This window comes from Lissotriton vulgaris, chromosome 12 (assembly GCF_964263255.1).
Source record: "Lissotriton vulgaris chromosome 12, aLisVul1.2, whole genome shotgun sequence".
Lineage (NCBI taxonomy): Eukaryota > Metazoa > Chordata > Amphibia > Caudata > Salamandridae > Lissotriton > Lissotriton vulgaris.
The window spans coordinates 284,520,168-284,538,063 of NC_141700.1; the positions used below are offsets into that span (position 1 = coordinate 284,520,168).

Consider the following 17,896-nt stretch of genomic DNA (forward strand, 5'->3'; position numbering starts at 1 on the left):
TGTTGCTGTTGAACTGCGGTGGTGACCTGCTCCAGGGCCCTTGCTACATCTTGGCAGCATTGCACCATTTGTATTTGCATTGCCAGTGACCGGCGCAACAGTTGGGATGTTGCTTTCCCTATCAGGTGGTTTGACCAGGTATATGCAGATAGCCGGGTCAGCAGCTGGCAGTGGCGTCGGCGGGTGATGTCCTGCTACGCCATCATCAGTTGGCTGTTCTCCTTCACTGCAGCCGTTAACTCCTGCACACTTTCAGTAAGCTGATTTACATTGCGTGCAGTCTTGTACAGCTGCAGCTGCATGGCTGCCATGTGCTGTGCCTGCATGCGGTGCACCGCTAGCATCTGGGCTTCAATTCCTAGCCCTAGATCTTGGGCCTGTTGCTCTCTGTCTGCTCGTGTGGCCACGTTGCGCTGCTGCCTCAACCGGCCGCTTGCCTGCAACCGCACAGTGGCTGTGCGGCGTGTCTGCCTCCTGGGTGGTGGTGGGGCCTGTTCCACTGCCATGTGTGACGCCTGGGGTGGTTGCACTCCTCCTGTGGCTGCAGGGGTGGCCCTGTCCGTTTGGGGTGGTGGTGGTACTGGTGCAGGTGTATGTGACGGTCCAGGTTGTGGGGCTGGATGGCTCTCTCCCTCCATCTCATCTGGAGTCTCCTCGATATAGAGTGCCTCGCTATCTGTGGTCTCAGCATCTGCAGCACCTGTGATGTGAATGGGTGCATGATTATTGATATGAATCTTACACATGGGATGTTGCAACATGCATGCAGGCTTGCATTCCCTGACTGGCTTTAGGGATATGTTTCACTTGACAGTTCTGGCTGTGTGTGGCTATCAGGGAACATTGTCACACTACAGGTCCCACAATGCAATAGGGCGTTTCTGATGTGCAGGGACTGCATTACTGGGGTTATCAAATCGCTAGCTCTGGGGGCATGGGCATTGTTAGGGGACGGGGTCGCAGTTGCATGGCTCTTACCTTGTGATTGTTGTGTGGGTCAGGAGGTGTCCAGCTGAGTGACGCCCACGCAGGCTGCAGGGTTGATGGCGATTCGGTAATTGCGAAATCGCAATTTCAGGTTGGGAAAACAGACGATTCTGCGATTTTTGGAAATTCGCATTCGGCGATTGCGGCAGATTGCGAATCGCATTTTTTTAGGCGCATTTTTTGATGCATCCCATTCTGCGAATTCCAATTAGCGATTCGGTATTTTTCGCAGAATGGGTGCTTGATACATCTGGGGGTTAGAATCATAGGTCACTTTTTTATTATTCGCCATAGTCGTTTTCCGATGCTGCAAAAGCGCTCCATTTTCCAAAGGCTTTTGCCTTCATTTTATTGGAAGAGGTGTGGCGCCGCGGCTAGGGCGTCTGACTCCGGAATCTGGGGATCACGGTTCTATCCCTGGCACCGGCGGCAGGTTAGCCCAGCACCATGTGACTCTGGGCAATAGCTTGCTTAATCTTCCAGACGGCCCCCAGCGCCTAGAGACCCTTACGGGTGATTGTGCGCTTTACAAATGTGGATTATTATTAGGGACTTTTGCTGAAGTGTACACCATACCTAGTGCGGGGAAGGTGCTTTTTTTTCTTTCTTTTTTGACTGGTTGGGCTGCCTGCTTTTCTGGCACTGTAAAATGGTGACTCCGCAAATATAGAAGTCATTAACAAAGATTAAACAGATCCAACCATTTGCCAATTTTCAAATGTTTTAACCATATATAATTTTATTTTATGGTTTGCGACGGTGAGAGGTATGTGTGTTTGTGTGATGTGACTGTGGGTCCTTGTTTTAGCAACTTGTGATGTCATTGTATTTATGTGAGTTCCTACTCTGTGCGTATGATGTGGAATGTGTTGGGGAGAGGAGTTGGCCTAACGGCTAGGGCAGTCAACCTTAAATCTGGGGTACCGGGTTCAAATCTCGGCAATGACGCTGAACATCCTGTAATTCTGGGCAAATTACTTAATCTCCCGTGCCTAACAAAAATGAATGTGTCCTCATGTAACGCAACTGGTGCGATGTGAAGCGCTCTGATAACCGATACCGGGTCAAGTTTACGCTAAATAAAACTACGTAAAAAAAAAAAGTGTGTGTGTGATGGTCTGTGTGTGTGTATGTGAGGATGCATCTTTGTGTGATTATGTGTGATGGTGTATATCATCTGGTGTGCGTTGATGTGATGTGTGTGTGTTTTGATCTGTTGGTGAGTGCACGTCTTTAAGCTGTGTTACATAACTGTATGTGACAGCAATATGTGTTTGTTGGGAAGAATCTGATCTTGCGATTGTGTGTTGGTAAGATAGCATATGTTAAAGTTACTGGTGTGACCAGATGTGTGTGAGTGTTAGTTTAATATGTCAAAATGTGTTATGATGTATGATTAATGGGAGTATATCATTGTCTGTGTCTAATGGTGAATGCGTGATGGTGTGTGGTGGTGTACGTGATGTGACAGAGTACAGTTAATACCACTAGGGTGCATGTGATAGGGAGAGTGTGTATAATAGGGAGTGTGACAGATTGCCAATTGTGTTTTTGTGAAGTTTTTTTTTCTAACCTTTCATTATTCTAAGGTTGATAAATAGGGTTCTTTTGTAGATTTAACCATGGAATTGAATAATAATGGGGCAGAGTTGAGCAAATTATGCAACAACAAAAAGCAAATTATGTGGCGTAATGCAGCACAATTTTGGTAACGCTGTCTAGGCATAGGTTGGACCTCAGTACCAGTTTAACACCCAAATATACCAATAAGCAATAGTTAATGGAAAACAGAGAGCACAAGTAGAAATGCCTACATAACATGATCGATTTGCTCTAATTCCACAATCCTCTATGCCCCACTGTGATCTGCCGACATCTGCTTCATGCTAGAACCCTGGATACATTTCTCCCCCATTCTATAATTTTCTTAACAAACAGTGATTTTCTGTGTGTATGTATATGTCATTTCTGTAATGGGAACTCCTATCTAACTGTTCTGGACCGTAATAATACCATAACACTCAGTAGCAAATTACAGGTCATGCAGGATGGTTAATAACTCCCTTTTCCTGCTTAATACTCCTACCCTCACACAAGAACTGTCCACTAAGGCTCTTATCCGTCCCTCAGTACTGTGCCAGTCCCCAAATCCAGGATTTGTAAAGCCTGCAGATCCCCCATGAAGGTCTTAAGGCACTGAATAGTAGGTACGGGGAGATTAAGTGAATTGCCCAGAATCACAAGATGTTGACGCCTATAACGAGACTTGAACCTGGATCCCACCAGCTCCGAAGTCGGCAGCTCAGGTCCTTATACCACAACCAGTCATTACCAGATGAACACACATGGAATACCTGAAGGCGATCTGACACAAAAAGCTAGTCACTCGGAGGGCTGTACTCTAGTTCATCACTGAAGGTCCCAATTAGCTACATTCTCTGTGTGCTGCTTTACATCTCACAATACGACTCAGGTAAGAGATTCTAGTAACAAAGTCCATCCAAGCAGATCTTACCACCCACTTCTCCCACCAAACATGCCTTGCTCAGGACTATGAACTGTAAACAAAATATCAGACTGGACAACCCAGTGTAATATACATATAAATAGATTATGATCCCTACGAAATACCACAAAAAGACCAGCACAGTTGCTCCAAGCTTCATTCATACCGAAAAACTGAAGTGCACAATTGTCTAAACCTAATATAAATAATTTTGACTTGTACTTATGATGGTTGTCTATTTACTTACTTATATACTATTGCCTGACCTTCTCTGATATGAATGTAAAACTTACCTTTTGTCCTGATTTTTTGTCCTGAATTTTGACCATATGTCCTGTTATTTTGTCCTAAATCTGTATTCTTTGTCCTGAATTTTTACACTCACCATCCTGAATTTGCACCCATGCCAGTTGTTCACCCTGGCCCCACTTGCCTTCTCGGACCTACTAGCCCGAGATCAAGCACCCCCACACCACTTGGCTCACTGATGGCCTTCTTCGCAAGTTGAATCCTTGGAGAGCAAGGCTGGAGGAGCAGTTCGGCAGCAGCCAGGAGGCCAGGTGATCTGTCCCAGTGGGGGCCTCAGCGGGAGGTCTGGCTAGAGGGCTCGGCAACCCGACTGCTTCCGTGACCACAGATTTTACCTTTACGAGCCAACAGTTTTATTCCTGCGGCATGCAGCAAACAGCACTCAGGACTTGACAATCGGCCGGAGCACGGAGCCCTTGGTGCATGGCGCCTGATGTTCTTAGTGGGCCCTAGTGCTGAGCCCTGATGGCAGGGAGACTGGTATGGTTGATGGAGCCGTAAATGCATCTGAAATGGCGGAAGTCGTAGGGCCATAGAGGCAACAGCAAGGAAGAACCGCAGGCCCGTATGTGCCTCAGGGAAAAGCTATGTGAACTAGAGCATGAAAGAAAAGCAAAAGGGACAACAAAGGAGCTGTGCTATAGAAACCCTCCATTACTCCATTCTTGGAAGAGCGATACTGTTTGCTTGTGTGCAGTAGTCACTGTGAGGTTCTCAGCAACCACAAAACATTGGCTATGATTACTGATTATATTTTTCTCTTAACCCTTAGGCACTAGACTGAGAAAGTTATTCAGGAAGGTTGGCAAGTGTGGCATACCTGAATGACTGAGATTGTCACGTTTTGTTATCACTAAAGGGTGCATACAATTGTGATACAACTTTCCTAATACAACCTTGAGTAGGGATTTAGAATGTAGCCCTCATGAAAGCTAATTGACCCTTTGTGATAAGAACTGTGACTGAAACACCGTGTATGTTTCTCATTTTGCCTGGGTATCCTAGAATAAATATTATGAAAAGAAATTGGGTATCCCAAGGATATTTTATACACAGATCCCTCCGTAGAATAGACGAGCTACCTTAATGATCCAGGTTGATCTCGTCCAGAAACCGAGAGTATCTAGGCAAGGCCTCGGTTTAAGAATGCCACTAAAAATCCTAGTGGGTGAAAGTCGTTTCAAAAACAAATAGGGATGTCCTAGACGGTTAAGAGACAACAAAACTAGCAGCAGTGAATCGATGAATGCATAGCAGAACAAGCTGGTTACTAAATGCTCAGGGGGTAAATACTAATTGCTAGTGCATGCTCATCAAAAACTATTTGTCATGAGTGGTCCATGAGTATCTGCCGAAAAAGTCAGGGTATTTTGTGGGCATGCTCTCATGTAGCATGTATTCATTGAACCCTGGCATGAATTAGAGGTAATGGCATGCCCCTTGAGACATGCATCACAGCATGTTCCATGATGCTTCATTTCTAGGACCATTTCTGCTTTACCGTGCTCTGATGAGGAATCATATGAACATACCAACAGAAAACATGCAGCAGAAACAGCACTTTAATACATGCTCAGAGAAGAGACAATAAACGGTGGCGTATAAACAAAATATGCAACCCAAGCAACTCTCATCCAAACCAAAATGGCAACTGACTTCACGATCAGAGCATGCTTAACAGAAGAAGCTTCTTCTACATGCTCAGAGCAAAAACAGTAATCACCAACGCATACTTAGAGAGGTCTTAGGCACTCGATCCGAGCCGCCTTAGAGCATTTCAAGTTGTTTTGAGGACATGCGCCTTCATGAGCCATCCATTTGTGATCAGTGCCTGTGCCCTGTCTATGCACATTTACTCCTGACATAAATCAGTAGCAATAAAAGCACTCACGGAATAGGCTTCTATAAACGCAACACTAATCACTACACTTAGCATTCCCACTCCCAGCCCCCTGTTGTCTTACTCACGTTATAGGGATCCTGAGTTGGATAAAAAAACATAGTTATTATGCAGTTGCATTAGGAACAAAACACAACTACAACTTTGTTGTGTGGGAAAACTGTCGCAAGTTGCTATCTTATTCTTTAACCGGTGCTGTATCTTAAGTATTGGGTCTGTGGCCCAATACTTTTAGAAATGTTTGCTGCACCCGTGCCACCACGGAGCGAGGTAAGGCCAACCCCAGCTGTCAGGATACCAGCTGTCCCTTACGGGATGAAGGGGTCGCCGTCACGTTCTTCTCATGGCCCCATATGGCCTGAGGATCTCATTTTATATTGGCGGCCCCATCCCCCTCTGATGGGGTATAGCGCGCCCATTTTTGTTTTGCATAAAGTTAAACCGGTAACTCCGCTTGCGACGCTGTTTGGCAGTTGTTGTAAGCTGTTTTGTTCTGCTACCTTGCTGGGTGGGTGGGTGGCAAAATCCTTCTCTGCCTGTGCAGGAAAAAAGAGGGCTTGCCCGGGTGAGTACCCCCCTAAATATCCCTGTGCCGCAGGAAGTACGACGTCCCTGGGGGAGGCGAGATCTGCTAGTGATTGTCCCCCCCTTCCAGCCAGGTAGGAATGGAAGAAATACTAGCCCCCTCCAGGGCAGTGGGGGAATGCTAAGGGGTTGTCCCCTCTAGTGTCCCCCTGCGGAGGACTTGGCCATCCGCCAAACTTTTATTGGTTTTGTTTAGACTTTCAACAGAGATAGCAGTAAAATATACCAACAGAGCACACACTATACAAATAGAACATTATCCCTTACTCTGAGGAGAAATACTGAGCATCAGACTATGGTCCCAATAAGCAAACCAAGAAACTTTTTTTCCCCCACAGGGCAAAATAACAGCAGACAACACGATGAAGCACACGCAACAGAAGAAACTTTTATTACATGCTCAGGAGTAAAACACTAATCACCAGCGCACTCAAAGAAGATTTTATGCACTGGACATGAGCAGCCCCTGAGCATATCAAGATAATTTTACTCTGTCCTGTGCATCTTTTAGTAAGCCGCGTCTCTCTCCTGTTTATGCTCATTCACTCACAGCTTGAATCCGTGGCAACAAAAGCATTAGCAAAGGAGACTCATTAGATTTGAGACATATATCTGTAGCTACATTTGCCTCAGTCTTAACTGATTACATTAATGCAACTGTAAAAAGTGAAAAAGGAATAATAAATGACCTACCAGAGATAAATTATTTATATGGTGGTCTCAACATCATGAACAAAGAACTCTCCCATAAATTTATATGGAGATAGCCTCACCTCGCCTGGCACTCGCTCAGGTAAAAAAAGAGGCCCCGCTCTGTCGGTCGGTACCTCCTGCTACAGAAGGTAGAGTTCACCATATAAATAATTTATCTCTGGTAGGTCATTTATTATTCCTTTTTCACTTTTTACAGTTGCAGTAGTGTAAATCCAACAGGTCCTGACGAAAGCCTTGTATGGCTGAAACATGTTGACCATTCTACTTTCATAACTGATAGTGATATTTGTTTAACACACTATCTTCACTCTGCTTTTAATCTTGCCAGTATGATGACCTCCCCTTAATAAAGTTGTTCCTTGGCATCACACTAGGCAATTTTAACACACACACACCTTTTCAACACTCCACAAAATTCTTTTTAGCACTGCAACAATACTCCATCTTCAACCCACCTATACTTTTTGCTGGCTCTCTATCACTGGTGGATCTGTCGCTAGTATTCCTCTACATGCAATCAAGGAGGTACTTAGCAGGTACCAGTTCTTAATAAAACCCAGATGACGAGACTCCGCCATTGGGTGGGCTGATGGGTATTATTTCACACTTTTCTTGCTCTCCTTACACAATCTACTTATGAATGTACTGGTTCTTTGTAGCTCTCTTTTTAGACCCTTAGCCTTCAACCCAACCTGACACCAGATCTCGCTCCCACAAGTGGCCTTTGCAATACACATTGCCCTGTAGATTTTCAAAAGGGCCCCTATCAGTTTTCCCCCACTCTGGAAACAAAGTTAAAAACAGCTGCGGTCGCCCCGACCAAGTCCCCTTTCTTGCGAGCAATCAGAAGGCCCCAACTCAATACCTCATCAAACAATACACACAGGTAAGAAAAAACACTGATCTTGGGGATAACTGAGGTTCCCATTTTAAAGATAAATTGTTTGCCTGTATGAGTTCCCACCTTCATCACAAACGATTTACTCTGATTGACCAGCAGGTCCAGGTCCTCCATGAAATGAACAAAGGAGTTCAATAGGAGTTTTCACCATCTAGCTGTCCTCACCATAAGCACATCACCATCTGCATATAGGAGGACAGGCAGGTTGCGCTTCCCCACCCGTGAGCAATCAGCTTTTGCATCCGAAAGGACCCTCTCCAGGGAATTAATATATAGGTTGAAAGGGAAGGGTGCTAGGATACACCCCTGGCGCACACGTCTCCTGATATCAAACTTACGGGTCAAAAAGAATAAAGCAAAGAAAATTAACACCAACGTATTACTTTATGAATAAAATACATAAACAATATAAAGAATTGATTGCAAGATGATTTTGTGTACTTTTCAGATATAAAATAGTCATTTGTGCAATGCAATGAAAGCATACTGCAAGGGACAGAAGAAAACGCAAAACAACTCAATAGAATGAACGGAGAAAGCAATACCCTTCAAGGTACATACAAAGCCCTCTCTATTTATATTTTCGAGTATTCGGAACAAAACGTCTGCAGGTCAGAACCGGGGTACACTGTAGATATATTTATTTGCATTTCTTTATTATACTGGGCAGATAATTACCTGGGGTACCAGACTGAGCAGCAGCCAGGGCTCTGCGCAACACAGGGGCGATATCTCGCACGGTCCTGACAGAGGCATTGAACTTACATAAAGGCTTAAAGAGGGAGAGCTGGTCAATGTCTTGGAGTGCACCACGCCCCTGCAAAGAAAAGGCAAAAAGAAAGATTGACAGATGGAATCTGTATTATGCAGTGCATTATCTTTTAGGGTCTTTTTCAATGTACTGTAAGAAGAACCCTTAATGGGGTAACAAAAAGTGGAGTTACATCGTTTTGAACGTACATATGTGTGTCAGGAACACTTCTCGGCTTGCATGTACCGCTGGGTTCCCTTGCATTAGACAAGAACTCAGATTCCTTGCAGTACATACACTTTCTTGTGACTGCTTGCCTATGTCAGACTTTGAGTCATCTTTCACACTTCACTTGCACTTAATTTGCTTATAATTTGGCCTAGCTCGCATATAAAGGAGTGACACAGAGATGTCCCATTTCTTCAGTGTTCGAGCCACATCATCCAAAGAAAGGGTGGCAAGCCCTCTAGGCATTTACAGGCACCAAAAATAGCTTCAGCTACTAAGTTAGTAGATGTGCAGCTGTATTTCAGCTACTCCATCCTGTCCTCTGCAGTGCTTTGGTCTGACTCACCAGGTGTCAGCCAGCAAATCCCTGTCTTTTTTGTGTGGACAACCCAACCATCAGCAACCTCTTTCTGCTAGTAGTCTAGTTGGTGAAAAGTATGGAATTTAGGTTTTTCCTCTGTCTCAATGTGCAAACCTTTATGCGTTACTCTCCAGACTGAGCAGCAGCCAGGGCTCTGCGCAACACAGGGGCGATATCTCGCACGGTCCTGACAGAGGCATTGAACTTACATAAAGGCTTAAAGAGGGAGAGCTGGTCAATGTCTTGGAGTGCACCACGCCCCTGCAAAGAAAAGGCAAAAAGAAAGATTGACAGATGGAATCTGTATTATGCAGTGCATTATCTTTTAGGGTCTTTTTCAATGTACTGTAAGAAGAACCCTTAATGGGGTAACAAAAAGTGGAGTTACATCGTTTTGAACGTACATATGTGTGTCAGGAACACTTCTCGGCTTGCATGTACCGCTGGGTTCCCTTGCATTAGACAAGAACTCAGATTCCTTGCAGTACATACACTTTCTTGTGACTGCTTGCCTATGTCAGACTTTGAGTCATCTTTCACACTTCACTTGCACTTAATTTGCTTATAATTTGGCCTAGCTCGCATATAAAGGAGTGACACAGAGATGTCCCATTTCTTCAGTGTTCGAGCCACATCATCCAAAGAAAGGGTGGCAAGCCCTCTAGGCATTTACAGGCACCAAAAATAACTTCAGCTACTAAGTTAGTAGATGTGCAGCTGTATTTCAGCTACTCCATCCTGTCCTCTGCAGTGCTTTGGTCTGACTCACCAGGTGTCAGCCAGCAAATCCCTGTCTTTTTTGTGTGGACAACCCAACCATCAGCAACCTCTTTCTGCTAGTAGTCTAGTTGGTGAAAAGTATGGAATTTAGGTTTTTCCTCTGTCTCAATGTGCAAACCTTTATGCGTTACTCTCTTAGAATATTCAGAACATTGCAATAGATCAGAAGGCATGCAAGAGAAAAGCCTGGAGCCACTGGCTGTTACAAACTCTTTAAACACCCAAAAAGATTTCCTCCTCTGTGCGGGCCTAACCACAGAGGACCGATCCCAAGTGTTTTGAGCTGGCTGATAGGCCTGCCTGTTAATGCTGCTAATCAGTTACCGGACGGTCCAACAATAGACACTAAGGAGCCTTTGACGTCAAAGACATCAGTAGTCTATCTTCCCTCTTCCAAAACGACTAGAGGTTTTAAATACTACCAATTGGACATTTACTGATAGGTGGTGAAGGCCCCAATGATGGAGCAGGGTTTTGAGAAAATAAAACCTGCTCAGATTAACTCCCCACTAACAATTACTAACAGTGTGCTGCGAGATTAATGCGCACAAACACAAAATAACACAGGAAAATGCTTTGCGCATGCGTGCACTAATGTGGAGACTAATGCATGAAAAACTAGGCTGCATTTTGCGTTCTGCTTCAAAAACAAAATAATAGTGCTGCTTTTTGAACGTTAATGTTTTTTGCTAGACATATAACCTGGGATATTGCAAGTGGTTGGTGGTAAAACCACGAGGATTTTTATTCATGACATTAATGATGTCTGTATTTTCATTTATCATAGTGATGCTTGCATGGGTCTACATCTTTGCATGTCATTCAAGAGTTAAAGGAAAAACCAAAATGTGAATAAATGAGCCGAAAATCAAGCCCTGACAGAGAGTGGAGAAAGAAAAAGGCTGATGGCCTTCGAAGAGCATTTTATGTCTGCCAAGTAACGGAAGGATGGCCATGAGAAGTGGGAGGAAATGTACAAACTTCTTCCCCAGAAGCAGCAGTGTCAACACCTTGGCTGCTAGGTGTTTTCCCCTTCTGTGCTGATCCTGGATGAACCCCACTGTTCATGACGAGCTCAGCTCGTCATCAGCACAGCTCAACCGTGCCTCATGACGAGCTGAGCTCGTCATGAGCATGGAAGGGGTTAAACAATGAAAATGTAGACATTTGTAACATGTTGCTGACTAAAGGAAATGTGTATTTGAAAGTTGTGGTTTACGTAATGAGAAATAAACTTAACAAAGAACACTATGAGGAAGTGAACTTGACTATGGTGGTGTGATAGAACATCCCCCCAAACTCAGCCAATGAGAGACTGAGTTTTTGTAAAATGTTGCAACAAGTGAGGGTTGGACATGAAGGTTTAGGGTATAATTGAGGTGCTCTAGGGGGGGTGTCGGTAGGCACGGTTGGGAAGAAGCTTAGTGGGAGATCATCGCTGCCTGTCGGTTTGCAGAGGCCTACCTGTTTCCTGTTCCTATCCTGTAATCTGTATCCTGATAATCTTGGTTCCCTGAATCTGTCTCAGGGGACCCCCCACTATCCCCGTGGCCAGGGAGGGGCATTTCTCAAAATTCTTTAGGTTAGTATTAGCTAAATGATCCGTACTTCGCATAATCATTTGCAAATGTATGTCTTTAAACCTTTTGTCTCTTCGCCTATCCACTCCTTCATTTGCATGTGTTCAATTGATAGGAGATTGGCACTGTTTTGCATATAAATGTGTTCTCGCTCTCTCATGCTCTCTGTGACTGATCTTTTTGTTTGCTTGGTAACCTGTACATTATAAGCATTTTACCTTCATATTATTTGTGATAAATACTATTAACCTTGCATTGTGTTTGTGAATTATTTAGAAGAATAGATAGATAGTTAGTTTTAATTATTACCATCAACTTCTCAACTTTTGGGCCATCGACTAAAGGAAAGAGGGTTGATTACAGGTTCAGTTATGTATTTAGTGCATTAGGAATGAGCCTGAATTATGAAACACTGATTTAACTCAAAACTCAAGACAGGGATCTGTGAATTGGGTATATGTGTGTGAGCCAAAGGAATGATTTAGAAGTTTTTATTGATCGCTAATTGGCGCTGAATCAGTTTCTGGTAGCAGAGGATGGTTTATTATTGATTGGGTTGGTAATAATTATTGATTATTTGTTTTTCCTCTAACATGAAAGTTAGTGTTTTGTTCTATGTTGTCTAGAAGTGCAGGTTAACAGAGTTACCTGAGATGCCGGGATAATGTTATTAGCCTGAAGTAGGCAGAAGAAGAGTGTGGATAAGTTATCACACTGAAGAAGTACTTTGTATGTTGTCATAAATACTAAATGGTGAAAGGCTGTTGGTGTTATATTTAGGGACCTTTAGTTTGGGAGTAGATTTTGCTTGAAATAGTGAAGAGTCCACTTCCGAAACTCTGGCCTTACCATCCGCAACGGAGCACCAAGACCTCTTTCCATGTAAAGGTCTTCTTCTGAAACTTTGGCTAGTATTCCTAGAGGAGTACCAAGTCCTCCTGTAGCTTGTTTGAGTGTAGAATAATGCTGGTCGTTATTTTACTTGAAGTGAAAGGAATCTCTCTTTTGAAGTAAAAACGATCTCTTTATTGGAGGAACAGACAAGGTAGCACTGTTTTATGTTGTTATCTAACAAGTTTAAATTAAGAAAAGCATTGAGAATCTTTTGCCGTATTATTTTGTAAAGGGAGGGTCAGTAGAAGGAGAAATAATGACGTCACAAAAAAGCAACGCTGGCATTGGTCAGATAGCGAGCGCTTATAGTGTTGGTATTGGTTGATTTGCTGTGAGACACGCTGGTATTGGTTGAGGTGCGGTTTACGTAGTGGTGTCCTGATTGGTCGGTTGGTGAGAGTCGCGCTGGTATTGGAAAATTACTAGCGTATACATTAAGCAGAAGTATGAAGAGTTTATTGTTGTATACTGAATTATACTTTAGCGTAAAGAGAGGAAAAATTAAGCTGATTAATAAGATAAAGGGTTTCTTTAAAAAGGACAAACCGATAATGACTAGAGAGGGAATTCTTATTCCACCTCCAAGAACGCCTGATTCTTTTACGATGTTGGAATATGGTTACCATATGTGCACTTGGTTACAGAATTGGATGAAATACACAGAAGATGATGGTGTCTTAGCCTTTCCAGAGTATGGTACATTTAATGTACGGATTTTACAAAATTTGAGAGGATGAATGAATTCTCTAGAAGTAAGACTTAGACCTACTCAGTATGAAGTGCTTAAGGAATGGGAATATGAGGCGTTTGAGCAAGAGAAACATAGGGGTGGAAGAAGGTACAGAAATAGAATGACTAGACATCCTTTTGAGAGTTGGGAAGAAAGAATGAAAAGATGGAGGAGAGCTGTGGTAACAGAAGGTTTATATCCCGTTTTAGTTGCTGAAGAAGCAACTGGAGGCAAATGTAAGGAGAAAAAGAAAAATTTAGAAACATCGGGATTCCATTTTGACCCGAGTGAATCTGATGATGAGTTGTTAGATGACATCCTGATTAAAAGACATCCACCCTATTAAGAAAAATCTAGTGAGACAGTTCCAAATGCACCATTAATGGGAACCCCACTAATTCCGCAAGTTCCTCGAGTCCCGTTGGTTACTAGAGTAGTACAGGAGAGTGAGATGGACATGTTAAATAGGGCAAGAGAGGAGTTGACTCAGAAAATGAATCAGTTGAATCTGAATGCAGAAGCATGAACGGTGGCAGTAACTATTGGTCCCGTAGCTCCATTGTATGGGAAAAAACAGAATACATTGAGGGTGCATGTGCTAACAGTCCCAAGGAATGGTGTCAGGAATGAGGGAGTAACGGTAACTGATCAGACTGGACAGGCTGAAACAAGTACATCATTAATTGATCTTCCAGTTTGTGAGATGTTAACAGAAACCCCTAAGAGAGGTGTGCATATAGATCAGAGGAGAATAGTGCAGACTGTCAGTCCAGTGTCAGGGAGCTCAGTGGGTCCATCGCCAGATGAATTAGATGACTGGATAAGGGGAATGGAAAAGCGAAAACCTCGATAACAAAACATAAATGTGAGCAAACAGAGAGTGGATTTAGAAGAAATGATTATTGGTACAATAAGCCCAGATAGATTGAGTAGCTACCGCCGAGATGAAGAGTTGTTATTCTTGTGCAAAAATATTACTTGGAAAGCAATAAATCTTCATGAGAAATTGACAGAGGTTGCTTGTGAATATGGAGTAGACCTAGAGAAGTCCAGGGTGTTACAGAAAACGTATAGACTGGGTTTTACTGAAAAGGATTAGGAGAGACCATGAGAAGCGGGAGGAAATGTACAAACGTCTTCCCCAGAAGCAGCAGTGTTTAACAATGAAAATGTAGAAATTTGTAACATGTTGCTGACTAAAGGAAATGTGTATTTGAAAATCGTGGTTTACCTAATAAGAAATAAACTTAACAAAGAACACTATGAAAAAGTTTTTGTAAAATGTTACAACACGTGTGGGTTGGACATGTAGGGTTAGGGTATAATTGAGGTGCCCTAGGGGGTGTGTCGGTAGGCACAATTGGAAAGAAGCTTAGAGGGAGGTCGTCGCTGCCCGTCAGTGTGCTGAGGCGTACCTGTTTCCTGTTACTTTCCTGCAATCTGTATCCTGATAATCTTGGTTCCCTGAATCTGTCTCAGGGGACCCCCTACTATCCCCTTGGCCAGGGGGTGATATTTCTCGAAATTCTTTAGGTTAGTATTAGCTAAATGATCCGTACTTTGCATAATCATTTGCAAATGTATTTGTCTCTAAACCTTTTGTCTCTTCGCCTACCCACTCCTTCATTTGCATGTGTTCAATTGATATGGCTTGACACTGTTTTGCATATACATTTGTTCTCTCTCTCTCATCCTCTCTGTGATTGATCGTTTTGTTTACCTTGTAACCTGTACATGATGAACATTTTACCTTCACATTATTTGTGATAAATACTATTAACCTTACATTGTGAATTATTTAGAAGAATAGAGTGTTAGTTTTAATTATTACCATCAACTTCTCAACCTTTGGTCCATCGAACAGAAGAAAGAGACTTGATTACAGGTTTAGTTATGGATTTAGTGTATTAGGAATGAGCCTGACTTATGAAACACTGATTTAACTCAAAACCCGAGGCAGCGCAACAGGGATCTTTGAGTTGGGTATATGTGATTGGGCCAAAGGTAAGTCTTACAAGTTTTTATTGATCCCCGATTGGCGCTGGATCACCAATAAGGTTGTTTGTTAAAATTGTTTATTTAGTTCTTGTGAAATCTGGTAACTGGGCCGTATCATGGTGTGTACTGTTCAGCACTGATGTCCCATGACCACGAAAACGGATACATTCAAACGAGATAAGTAACAGACAATTAGCACTTCTTACTCCAGAGGACGGTAGGAGGTTACAAACGCAGCATGGTATAGCAAAACGCACACAATACAATCACTGTCAAAGCATAGATATTACTAGCATGAAGATTAGTTCATCGTTTACAAGATGTCGATATATAAGGCAGTTGTACTTTAATGCCGTTTATTTCGAATGATCAAGTCTCTCTCTCAATACAGAACAAAACAAAGAATTAACATGCATACTGTATTCAAGAATTCTAATATACAACCTCCAGCAATTACAATACATTTTAAAATAGACGGTGCACGTTCTCAGTGCCATTTATAAAAATCTTCCCATTGCACAATAATTTCACATCAAAAATGGCTTAAACTTCAAATAAAGCTGAGAGACATTGCATAAAACTTAATGAGCTTAGAAATTATAAAAGCATTCCCTTTTGAGATTCTTGTAAAGGAGAGGAACAATATAAGCAGCAAAGGTGGTTTGAGCTAAGACATTGTTCGTAATCACAGGGAAATATTTCCTGCAGAAACATATACAAATGGACTCTTATTATACGCATGGTGAATGCAGGAGTCTTAAAAGTTTGCTAAATGTTGTACAGGGCATGACATGTATTTAACTGTAGGTGGCCCTTAAACGTGGTTTTATGAAACGTTTTTTCTCTTCCTTGCACAAAAGAGCTTTTAAATGTATCAAGGGTTCTCCCACCAACCCTTTTGGGGTGTGACAAATGTCTGGGTCTAAGTTAGCGCAACATTTCTCATACAACTGGTAAAGCTGCTGCTGCTGCTGATCGCGCATTGTTTTATTTTAAAATTGTCCGAAATTGCGTATTTGCACATCAATTGCTCTTAAACTCGCTTATTTGCACTATATTTTAGAGGAAGGCAGCGAGTTAGGCTGTTCCTCGTACCTTGTTTCTTTTGGCTGCCGAATCCCGTGCTCCGTTCCAACACGGCTGAGTGCCGATTGAGTGGAGAGCAAAGGGGAAGTAGGCAGACCAATCACTGTACATCCCCTGCGAGCGGGAGGGCAGAGCCAGGAGCCAGCGCTTCCCGCGCTTCCCGTTACTTAACAAAATGTGCTGGCAGACGCACAGCGGACGAGCGCAGCAGGCAAGCCTGTCTGCGCCCGTCCGCGACCGACCGGGACCAGGGGCCATACCCCCTGCAGGTAGTACCCATCCCCCGCAGGCCACCATCAGCTATTCTCGCAACGAGCTGCTGGCCCATGCACCCAATCCTGGTCATAACCACAGACAATGCACTCTGACCGGTCCTGGACTTTCATATGGTCCAATCTCCAGTCACGCTTGCAGATGGTCTAGCATGGGCCAATCACAACCAGGCTGCTCGAAGAGCTGTGATCACTTGAAGCTTTTCTGCCTATATTCCAATGCTAGATCCCTTCCTAAACATGCCATTGGCATATGGGACCTGCTGAATGAAAAGAACCCAGATCTGGTTTTTATAACCTCAACCTAGCTGAATGACACTAACGCCCCAGACCTGGCCAATGAATTACCTAGTAACTACAAAATTATCAAACAAGACAGAGTTGGAAGCAGGGGAGGGGTGGTTGCTATTATATTTAAAGACCACCTGACCTGTCTTCCGGTGCAGGTAACCTCCTACAATGAACATCAAATTCTCCCTTTTCAATTACTCTACGAAGGCCTCACCATCCTAGCAGGAACAGTAATTTATAACCCCCCCTGGCCAACAAGTCAATTTTAGCGCTAAATTACTCACCCAACTTCTACCAACTTGCCTAAATACAATAACTACTAAGTAATCGGAGATTTTAATATGCACTATGAGAAAAAAGACACCCTAGCAGTCTCCCAACTGGAGAGTGATATGAGGATCCTTAATCTTAAACAGTGGATAGAGGGACCGACCCATACAGCTGGGCATACGCTCGATCTACTCTTTTCTAACATCGAGGCCACAGACATTCATGAGACCTTGCCATTACTTTGGACAGATCACTCCCTCATAGTCTTCACACTGGGATTATCCATTAAACCAATGAAATCCAGGGTAACCCATCAGATTTCTAACCGAGCCTGGAGGCTAATTAACGAATGCACCTTTGAAGCACATTTTTTAAATACTAATATAGAGTTCTCAGATGACACCACAGTATGTGCAGATACAGCCACTCTTGAAACTGAGATTCATCAAACGCTAGACAAACTGGCCCGTTTCGGAAATCCCGGAAACGGCCCAATATGGAAAAATGGTACACCCCACAATTAAAAAGCCTCAAGAGGGAGTGCCAGAAACTTGAACATCTATGGAGACGGCTCAAAAACGAAGCAAACAAACTAAGTTATATGCTCAAATTGAGGTCCTATAATCTCACCATAAAGATTACAAAGAAAACTACTATTCCCAGCGCATCAATGAGAGCTGCAATTCAGCCAAAGAACTTTTTAGAATTGTTAAGGAACTCAATAAGCCGTCTAGCACAACTCAAACCCTTACC

The 17,896-nt window shown here is 43.2% G+C and overlaps 1 protein-coding gene across 4 annotated transcripts in view; it reads right to left on the reverse strand.

Annotated features, from left to right (window-relative positions):
• HACL2 (2-hydroxyacyl-CoA lyase 2) overlaps positions 1 to 17,896 on the reverse strand; it is a 565,926-nt gene that overhangs the window by 317,910 nt on the left and 230,120 nt on the right. For all 4 annotated transcript variants that reach the window (XM_086945056.1, XM_086945057.1, XM_086945059.1 and 1 more), the window contains one exon: positions 8,581 to 8,719. In XM_086945056.1, coding sequence (XP_086801182.1) covers positions 8,581 to 8,719 — 139 coding nt within the window. The remainder of the gene's footprint in view (positions 1 to 8,580; positions 8,720 to 17,896) is intronic.